Raw genomic sequence first — 10,507 nt, 5'->3', positions numbered from 1 at the left:
CATCAAAGGTAGTGACACAGGCTTTGTGCCAAAGAACCCTAAAGTGGTTAGGAAGGGAACCCATCAGCTCCCTCCTGCCACTGCAGAGCAGAAGCTGTGGAGCAGGACATCTTGTGGCAGCTGGTGATCAGAAACAGATCCAAAAGATTCCTTGGGCAGACATGCTAGGGAAGCCCAGGCCTTTGGCTCCTTCATGAAATATAAGCCAAGGGATCAGGGCCAGCTGGGTGGCACAAGATGATGAGCGGTCCTAGGGGCACTGGATAGCCCTGGTGGATGTTCTGGGGCATCTGGGGATGAAAAGAGGAACTCTCCACAGACGTAGTGGGTGATAAAAGTGCCCACCAGCACTAAAGTGGGCACTGATGGCCTGGGCAGAGGGGAACCCATCTCAGGGAGAGGCCTAGGACAGACCCCACTTTGAGAAAGCAGTGACCATGAGGCCCAAAGAAAAGCAAGAGTGCATCTCAGTGGCCAGGAAAGATACTGCTGTGAGCCTGGGAGGGCCCAGGAGGCTCACTGTGATGTGGCAGGTGTGCACTCGGGGTCGTCTCCCAGGAGCCGTGAGAGTAGGGGTCTAAGTGGCTTGAGGGAGACAGCCCTGCGCTGAGCCCTGGCTTTGTCAGATCCTGGCGGAGGGGGCCTTAGGCTCTGGAAGAGATAGATGGTTTTAGTTAAGTCAAAGCTGTAGTGTTTGCTGTATTGTCTAAAGAGGGAAAAGTGTGACAGCTGTAAACACTGTTGGCCCTCCCATGGAGAAGCTGAAGAGCCACTAAGTGACAGCTGAGGGAGCAGAGGTGGTGGTGGTGGGGGTCCAGAGCCAGGCCAGACTGAGCTGGACTGCAGGAGGTGTGTGGGTGTGCAGAGCATGAAGTGCGGGGGCCAGGCCCTGGGGAGGGAAGCTGGAGACCCAGAGAGGCCCGGACAAGGGCGCCACTCCGAGGGGATTACAAGAGAGCCAGATATTTAGGGGATAAAACTGCTTGTATGAGCCCTGTGGCTTCTCTCTGCTGTCCTCTTGTAGAAACTACAAACCACCAAGTCCCCTAGACTCCCACTGCCAAAGGGACTGGCCGCCACTAACGCAGACAAGGACATAACAGCACCTGCTTCCTGTGGCTGCATCGCCACTCGGTGTGCTTAATGTGGAGTGAGTTTCTACCCATTCCAGCCCTGGCGAAGGCTTTGAAAACCCATGCTTTAGAACGCCCCTCCTTGGAAGGCGAGGACTCAGGCCTCAGGGCCTGGGTTCTGGATCCAGACCAAGTGTAAGCTCCACCCCCACCCCTATCTTTGTGTCTCCCCTACCAGCTGTGTGTCTGGCCAAGGTTCTCAGCCTTCTTAGCTGCCCCACCTTAAGATGGGACTAATGATAGGGCTTACCGCACAGCAGTTACCAGGGTTAACAAGAACAAAGCAAGTAGTTTTCAGTAGATGGCAGGGCCTCCCCGCCCCCATTTTTCTGGTTTGTTTTGAACCCAGGGCCTCACACATGCTAAGTACACGCTTAGCTACATGCCTCAGCCTCACAGGTGGTAGCCCTTAATGGCTTCCCATTCCCGCAGCTGGAGCAGCCACGTGACAGTCACCGTCAACTAAGGCAGCAGGCCATACTGTGCCTACTACAGGTATTTCTTACCAGTTCAAAACACACTCAGAATCAACCTGGCAAGACCTCCAGGGGCCCCTGGCACAGGAGGTGCTTTTCATTCCTCCTCCCCCAAGAACCACTCAGTCTGGTCACCTAGGACTTTTTTTTTGGGGAAACTTTTTTAATAGTTATTGAATGTTCTACAGCTTACAGTAAATATCATAGTTACAAACTCTTGGCTCCAGTCTTTCATAGAGATCACTATCTGATCTTCAAAATAAAACAAAACAAAACAAAACCCAAAAGAATCCAAAACAACAAAAAACAAAACCAGATTTACACTTCATACACACAAGTGAGGCCATGGGGCTTTCTAATCTTTACACTCCAGGTTGTGTTTTGAAAACACCTTAAATTCTTTGATCAAACTACTTGGAAGACACTGGTCAAAGGTTTATTATTATTATTATTATTATTATTTTAAATGTTTTTATTTTTAAAATGTGAGTTCCAATAAATTTAAAAATTAGATTCCAACCTGTAGGTTATGAATTAAAAAATACAAAATCATATACAATGCTCTCTTCACAGGGATGTTACATGCCACGAGAACAGGTTTCTCCGTCATGTGATATGAAAGAGGGATGAAGTCAGGAAGGGGACAGATAGGCCCTAAGCCTATAAAGATCATCACAGACAACTCCAAGATGCTGGAGACCTAACCTTACCTCCTCCTGGGTAAGGAGGAATTTGAGTTACAACACAGACCTAGACAATTTGACCGACCTGTCCAACTCTTTTGCTAACTTTTAAGCATCAGGAGGAAGGCCAGAGCCTGAAAGATGCTGGTCCTGTGGGTATCAGGCCCAAGGCTGATTTCACTCATTTGACTCATGGGCTGGTACTTATCTGCAAAGCGATTACATCTTCAGGAAGGAAAATCTTCCTTCTACAGCACTGGAATGGGTAGAAACTCACTTCCTGACAAGGATACCTAGTGGTGATGCAGCCACAGGACGCAAATGCTATTATGTCCTTCTCTGATTTAGTGACGGCCAGTCTCACTCCCGTGTTCTTATGCTGGCCTCTGGGCTGGACTCAAGAGCATGCACGACAAGAAATACTGGAGAAGCTAAACTGGGACCTAGCCTGGCTCAGGCAAGGTCGAACATGGAATGTTGAAGCTAGCCTGCCAGGACTTCTGAAGTCTGGGTCTTGGAACAACATAACGCTGAATTTCAAAAGAGCTTTCTAAGAGAGGGAGACATGGATGGGTAAAGGACAAAGCCTACAGCTGATCTGGCATGTCCACAGAGGCCCAAGTGCTTACAGGGTCAGGTGCAGAAAATCTACCCACTTAGCCTGGCTAGGATTCTTCTAGTGATCTGCTTTTCAGAGGTGGGTAAGTGGGTAAGGCCTGGACACCAGCAAGGTGCCTTTTGTTCCCCTGCCCACTCTACTACCCAGCTGTCCCTATTTGGATTCTCATTTGCCAAGAAGCTAGGGGCCACACATCCAGGAGTGAAGTGGGTGTGGGTAAAAGCAGAGCTTCCACACACTTGTATTATACTGCATTCCAAGCAGCCCACCACAGTGATGATGAATGGTTCAGCCAGTTGTGCGAAGACTCCAAGGCCCGAGTGGGTGGGAGCTGTCTGCTCTCTCCACAAAGCAAAAGGAATTTGATATGCAAGGTCCCAAGCCTGGTTTAGCTAGTGCCTCACTGCTATGGCCTTTTTACACAATGAGGATGTCAGAACTTGGTGCACCAAGGGCCTTGTCCTACTTTTATACTTCATACGATTCATTTCTGAAGGCTATTCAGAACAAAGCAAGCCCTTCAAGGAAGTACCTTCAGCTATCTGGGACTATAGTGCCAATTTGGAACACTTTGGGTAGCCAGGAGAAAGGATGAGGAAGTATGTAGCCCATTTATTTAGTGTCTCATGAAAAAGTAAGCCAAGGGACTCCACTATGTCAGGTCCCTCTAAAATGCCAACTTGCTGGATTTAAACAGCAGCCAGGCCTTTGAATCACAAAGTCAGAGTACCAGGCATCCCAAAGATGCCTGGGTCTTTCCAGAGGACAACAGTGAGCACTGCGACCTCAAGGTGTTGAGTTCAAATTAGGCCACTGTTTCAAATTCTCATGCTTTCTGTGCTAACAGCTGGATCCCCAGAGCACATCACAGATGCCAGAACAAAGCAGACGTTCTTTAAAGTCTGCTCAGCTGAGAGAACTGAGTTTCCCAGGTCTCCATTAAGCCTCCTTTTGTGTGGGGCAGACAGATAGTCCTTCCTTTCTTCAAACTGCTTGAGACTTATCATGTGGCAACAGAAAGAGTACAGCATTTAAGGGTTCAAATCATGGCTCTTTTTATATCTGTGTTCTCTGTCAAATCTCTTACCCCTCTGAGCATTAGTTTTTTCATCTATAAATTTTGGCAATCAACATCCATTTTGCATACCAAACAAGCTCTGGACAGGTACAGATGGCCCTGCTGCATATCTTGAGGAAGGGAGATGCACACCAGGGTGGTTGCCAGGAGGATGAGAAAGAATAGTGACTACCCATCCCTCGTAAATTTGTTTCTACAAAGTGTGGCACAAGATTATGTTTCAGGCTTTCACTATTTGGAAGCAACCTAGTTTCCAAACTTCAGGGCTGCAGGCTGGTGAAGACAGAGTCAAGTAGTAGTGGGAGAAGCCAAGAGGTGTTCATGGAACCACTTTTATCCCGGGCCCTGGCCACCAAGGTGTTGACGGGGGAGATGACGCAGGGGCATGGGAAGGACAAGGATGTGTATGCAGCTGCTAGTGCTACAGCGAGCAAGTGCTTTGTCCTCTCTGATTAGCCTATCTTCCTAAAATGACATGTCTTTCCAGCTCTGACCTTCTGTCCAGCTGGATCAGTGGGCCATCCAGAATCTCTGGATGATACCAGCAGAATCTTCTCCCTGTGACCTGCCAGGGTACGTGCTGCCCTGCTCTCCTGAGCTTGTCCATTTGTAGTGACTCCCCAAGCTTGGCTGGGCTTGTGGGTCTCCATCAGAACAAGAGGTTGAGGCAGGCTGAACTAGGCCATCAGTGCTCACACTGAAAAGGTGGTCCTACACTTGGCTGCTGTAGACCACAGCCTCTGATGCGTGACCATTACTGGGGCCTCCCTTTGATCTTGAAGGCCTAGGAGCTAAGACGTGGTGTGGGGCATAGATGCTTCAGGACATGAGCCTGTGTCAGGTTCAGGCTGGAGGGAAAGAGCAGGCATGCAGCCCGGGACTCAAGTGGCTCTGTTGTTTACTGAGCAAGTCACTTCACTTCTCTGAGCCTTGGCTTTCCTCCTGGTCAAATGGTAGGCATAATCTCCATTTTTCAGTAATGTATGTTAAACTGCTTCGTGAACTGTGAGGTACCGATGTTAGTTTTTACTTACTGGTATAGAAAGAACAGCAGTTACGAGGTCATTCCTAGGTTTTCCTTTTGTCCTTTTTGTTCCACCCAGCCCATCTACAGGCAGCAGGTCCTGGAAGTCTGTCAAGAGTCCAGCCTTCAGCTCACTTTGGGCCCATTCCCTTTCTTTCTAGAGCCTGTTTTCTCATTGGTCAAAATGAGTAGATTAAATAACATGATGTCCCTCCTCTCAGGCCCAGGAAGTTAAAGGCTCTGATGTGCTTTGAAATCTACGAAGCACCTGACAAAAGTAAAAGTTTCCTATTATTATTATCACCATTATTATTTTGGCATCTTCAAGCACATATGATATAATCTAGAAGAGCCTTCACCCACCTTTACAAGATCAAAGAGAGTGGGAAGAGGTATTTGCAAATAAATCGATTAACACTGGCAAACTTCATTATTTTAAAATGAAACCTCAGTGGCACCCCAAAAGACACTCAAAACAGCTAGGTTTTCTCTTACTGGTTCTGAAGTTTTCTAGAAGGTGGCTCCCCAACTCCCAACTCTGGGCCAAGGATGTTGGTGGGCTCTGATCTCCTGGGTACAGCCAGACAGCTTCCAAGGTCCTTCCAGTTCAAAGGTTCCTGACGTCTTTCTTCAATTAGGAAGAGGTAGGGGGAAGGTATACCCCAAGTTTACATGAATTTAAAATGAAAATCATTATTTAAAAGTCCCAAATGTCATCAGTGATCCTGTCTTTTATAGGAAAATGTTCCTGTCCTACCCTAGAGGGGCTGCTGGCCCAGTTAAATGCTGGGTACAGAAGGGCAGTACTGGGTAATCCAGGGTCCTGGCTGAGGCTAGCAAGGGCCTTCTTGTCCAGGAGTCCCACTTCTCCAAGATGAGCCCGTGTCTGCTGGGTCTCACCCTCATGCTCCTCTCCTGATGCTTCCCACTCTCTTCTCTTCTCAGGATGAGGGGCTACTGTCCTAAAACCATGGCCTCTCCTTTTCAGCCAGCCCACGTGTTCCTTTTCTTATGGGTGGAGCCAGGTATGGGGTGAAGTTCCAGATGTCTTCACAGAATTTCCAAATGCTATTTCTTCATTTGCAATATCTGTTCCTGCCGTCTGCCACCATATGGCCTCTACCCCATCTTCAACTCCCACCGCCTTTGTAGTCCAGGAGGAAAAACTCACAAACAAGAACCAGAGATCATTCCAGAACTGACCAGATGTGGGCGCTGATGACTTAATTTGTATAAACCCAAGCCAATCCATCCCTAGGTACATTTTTGGAGGTGACATGCCACTAGGTAGGAAGGCTGCATTTAATGCTAATTTACTGTGAGATCTAGGGAAGCATTTTCCTCTTCTCTCGGCCTCAGTTTCCTCATGTGTCGAACAGGGAAATGGATGAGATGATTGCTAAGGTTCCTTCAGTTCCATGAGTCTATGAAATGTTTATTGCTATTGCTTTTCCTTCACTGTCCTGACCTTCAGAGCTGCCAGCACCCACCTGGAATGTGGTTCCTTCACTTTGGCCATGAATGGCACAAGGTAACCAAGAGTGTGGCCTGCCTGTCAGCTCCACAGACAGACACAGACGGGTGACCCCTGGCACTGGGAGAAGGGCAGAAGGGGATAGGAGAGAAATGTCACAGGTCCCACTGTAATCAGGAGGAAGCCCCTCATCAGAGTGGGTCCAGAGGGCTCAGAGGGCTCAGAGGCCGAGGTCTGAATTATACAGGGCACTTGGCCTTCAAAGGCCTTGGGACACTGGGATCCTGTTACCCTGCAGCTGCTTGGCAGGTCTGAGGTCACAATCACCTTTTGAGGAAGTGCCAGGGCAGTTAACATCACTGTGCAAATCAGAAGGTTCGGGCCCAAACATTATGGCCAGACCTTTCAAACCAAAGCCATCAGAGCAAGGACCTCTTTTCCCTTCTTTGCTCTCCTTCCCCGTAGTGCCCCCACCCTTCCCCCAAAGAGTCCAGGTTCTCAGCCTAGGGTACCATATAGCCCTAATCTGATGATTTGATTTGTGGTCTGCTGCGATGGTTCTCAGAAGATATTTTATCATTTCATTTGTGTCAGGCCACATGATAATGTCCTGAACTATCTATCTTGATGAAAAAAAACCAGAAAAGGAATAACTGCCCAGCGATGTGGCCTGTTTAACAGCTCTGAGTTCCTACCCCAGACCTGAGGGTCACATGAGTTTATGGTTTTCCAGTGCAGCCTGGCCTTCAGTTGAACCACTGCAACAAACCCACTCTCTGCTTGCCACTAGACTGAGATCCTGAGGACAGGACACTTGAGGAAGAAAGGAAGTGCAGAGGCGACATGGCCTGGTCAGGTAGGAGAAGGGGTAGAGCTGGAAGGAAAGCAGCTAAGAGGACAAGGGGGAAGAGGCGGGAGATTAGAAAAAGCAGCTTTTACAAAAACCAAAAATAAAAACCAAAACCATTAACGATGCATAAAGTGACCCTTGCACTTCCGTTGTCTCTTCTTGCAAATAGAGGTGGTGCTGCTACGGAGCTGCTCCAGCACCGGTGTAAGACTTGAGTAGTTGCATACAATATGTGACTCCAGATCTGGAGAGAAAGGGAACCGTTAGTGACAGTGATAGCACATAGGCCACCTTCAGAAGCCTCTGGACCTCTTCCCTTCAACTGTGCCCTCCTAGTCCCCACTTGTGAAGTTGTGTTCTAGTGCCAAAAGCCCTTGGAGTAGGGCAGGGGAGATCCTGCCACAGAAAAGAATTTAGTAACATCCTTGGACTCGTGCAGTTCCTGCCTGTGTCATGATTCATTATGTTGAGTGATTATTATAGGGTTTCTAAAATTCTGGGGCTCCACAAGCTAGTCGAGCCTTCCGGTCATGGGGATGACTGCATTTCTTGCTAGAAATCAACTCATCCAAAGACCTTACAGCAGGGAAGCAGCTGGTAACTCTGCCCCTGTGATATTTGTGCCCTGGATTCTAGTTGGGGGCTCTGAGGTGGTCCTGTATGTCCCCACCTTCCCATCTCTCCCATCTTAGTCCCACTCACTTGGATGGGCTGTAGGTTTTACCAGTGCGGGGGCACGTAGCTGTACGCAGGGGTTCCTTGGGCCCTGTATGTTGGCATGGAGACAGGGTGTGCCCCAATGGCGGTGTGCTGGGGTGTAGTCAGCAGGGTACCTGAGTATCCAGAGAGGAAAGGCAACTTGACAAGGCTGCACCAGGGATGAAGAGAATGGTCTTTTGCATGGCTGCTATCCTCTCCTTGATGAATCACTCTCCAGTCCCTACTTTGCCAGCCTTCATCCCCTTAGGGGACACCTTTGCAGCTGCTACAGGATAGACTCAGGCACTACCTTTTCAAAGTCCCCTTTTCTCTGTAGCTTCACTTACTGTGCACACACTAAGCAGTAAGCTGGTGTCTGTGGTTGTATCTCCCACAGAACTTCTGCGCTCCTTAAGGGCAGGACTCTGGTCTGACTCATGGTGCCTGGTCCCTGCGCAACTTGGCCAGCGAAGGGAAGGTACCCAGAAGCTTGCAAAGGTAAGGGGCAGGATAAAATGCAAATGCCCACTTGGCTTCTGGCAGTCTCTTCTCTCAAGTGGCGATTTCAGGGGTTAATTAAGACTTGGCTACATCTCCTGGTCTTCTCTCATCCATCATGGGAATGCCTGTATTTCTCCCTAGATGTTAACTCATCCAAAGACCTTCCTGAAGCTGTACCCTCCATCCTCCCCCTCACAGTTCCTTAAGGGTGGTGCTCTGGTCTGATTTCTGACTTAAACCTTTAATGGAGAAAGGGTGTTAAAGGACTTCTGATTCTTTCACCTTTTATAATTCATCATGAGACGGGCCCTTTGCTACTGCTCTAAATAACCCTGCTCCTATACCTTCTTTTTCTGGGTCCCTCACGGGCCCTAGTGTCACCATCTTTCCCTCAAACTCTCCTCGCAGCCTCCTCACTTGCCTATTGCTTTCAGCCTCTCCTCTTCTGATCCTGCCACCAGCTTGCAGCCAGAGAGAATGTCAAACACGACCCTTTCCTCCCCCAGTGTAAAGTCCTTTGCTAGCTCCTTTATCTACAGCTGTTCACGACTCACTGTCTTATCCTTGCTGACTGTACACTCACTGCCTTTCCATCCTGTCCCAGAGCCAGGCCACCTCCACGCTATGAATGTTCCACCATCAGTCTTTCTGCCTGCTGTCTGTTCCTCTTTCATGTTTCTGCTTAGCCTCTGCTTACCCTGAAAGGCCTACTTCAATGTGCCCTTCTTGGTGAAATTGTCCTCATCCCTGCCACAAATTTAGAGGGGTCCTTCCTCTGGGGTCCCAGTACAGGATTTCTCATGCTATGCTGCAGTCAGTTCTGTGAACTTCTCTGCTTGGTCGAGAGTCCCTGGAGAGGGATGGATGCTGTAAAACAGGAGACTGCCCTCACCTGCTGACATTGCCATGGTGGTGCCTGCGACCATCCCCATGGCCACACCGTTGGTCCTAGGGGCAGCAACAGGAGCCGGATAGATGGCAGAGGGAATGCTGTTGGGCTGGACAACCGTGGTGTGATGGATGACATGGGGCTGAGCAGCGTACACCGGCTGTGTGTAGTAGGCTCCCTGGAGGAAAGAAGCAGGGGTCACATGGGCTCTTGGAGAGGTGGCAGGGCTGAGGGTGGGGTCTCTGTTTTTCCCAGGCCCTAAGAAATGGGGTGAGAGAGCCACTGTTCAGAGACACAAGTCAAGGTCCCAGCTGCAGCTCTGCTTTGCCTTACTCTATGACTGCTCTGTTCAATGCTGGCCATTCCCCTATCCTGCTCTGCGCCAGGGCTGCTATGATTACCCCATGGGACAACAGCCCTGCTCTTTTAACTTTAGTGTTAGCATGTTACCATTTAAATTTTATGGCAATGTTCTCATATAGCTGCCTAAAATGTAAAGGCAAAGAGTACAGTCAATCGGTTTCTTTTTTTTTTTCCGGTGCCAGGGACTGAACTCACGACCTCGTGTTTGCCAAGTAGGCACTTAAGCTGCTGAGGTAAACCCCCAGCTCCCATTCAATCGGTTTCTAAGCACAAGAATGGGGCTGGGGAACCCAAGACTACCAGGCACACATGCAGAAAAGTTAGTGTTATTGTTACACTGGGGCCAGTACTGCCAATTTACAAACCAGAAAACCAATGGATAGCACTTCCCAAGATGTCTCTTACTATTACTATTTCTCCTTAGGCATGGAGAAAATGGTCTGCCCAGATCACCTGGTTGTTTCCTGCCACCACGGCCCAGTGGGCTGCTGACCCCTGGGAAGGGTATAAAGATGCCTCTCGGATCATGTTAATCCAGAAATTCTCAGAGTTTCCACTGAACAATGAGAAGAGTCTCACTGTAACATGAGAGTTACTATCCAAAGCAGCTTACCACATTGATCTTAAGTCAATTTTCCTTTGTTTTTTAGATTAAAAATGTACTCTTGCCACTTATACCTCATGTAGAACTCTCATGCCAGGACAACGTGTTATTTCA

The 10,507-nt window shown here is 48.8% G+C and overlaps 1 protein-coding gene across 3 annotated transcripts in view; it reads right to left on the bottom strand.

The window, feature by feature from the left end:
- Nucleotides 1-1,751: 1,751 nt before the first annotated feature.
- The window catches only part of Fam168a (family with sequence similarity 168 member A), a 203,461-nt gene continuing 194,705 nt past the window's right edge, over nt 1,752-10,507 (bottom strand). For all 3 annotated transcript variants that reach the window (XM_003463453.5, XM_013145324.3, XM_013145322.3), the window contains 3 exons: nt 9,430-9,604; nt 8,040-8,170; nt 1,752-7,581 (listed from right to left, as the gene is read on the bottom strand). In XM_003463453.5, coding sequence (XP_003463501.1) covers nt 8,058-8,170; nt 9,430-9,604 — 288 coding nt within the window. In that variant the 3' untranslated portion in view covers nt 1,752-7,581; nt 8,040-8,057. The remainder of the gene's footprint in view (nt 7,582-8,039; nt 8,171-9,429; nt 9,605-10,507) is intronic.

Source organism: Cavia porcellus, unplaced genomic scaffold (genome assembly GCF_034190915.1).
Source record: "Cavia porcellus strain 051 isolate PalLab524CR breed Dunkin Hartley unplaced genomic scaffold, mCavPor4.1 scaffold_9, whole genome shotgun sequence".
Classification (NCBI taxonomy): domain Eukaryota; kingdom Metazoa; phylum Chordata; class Mammalia; order Rodentia; family Caviidae; genus Cavia; species Cavia porcellus.
Note: the sequence above shows the minus strand (reverse complement) of the source record. Positions and strands in the feature narration are given on the sequence as shown.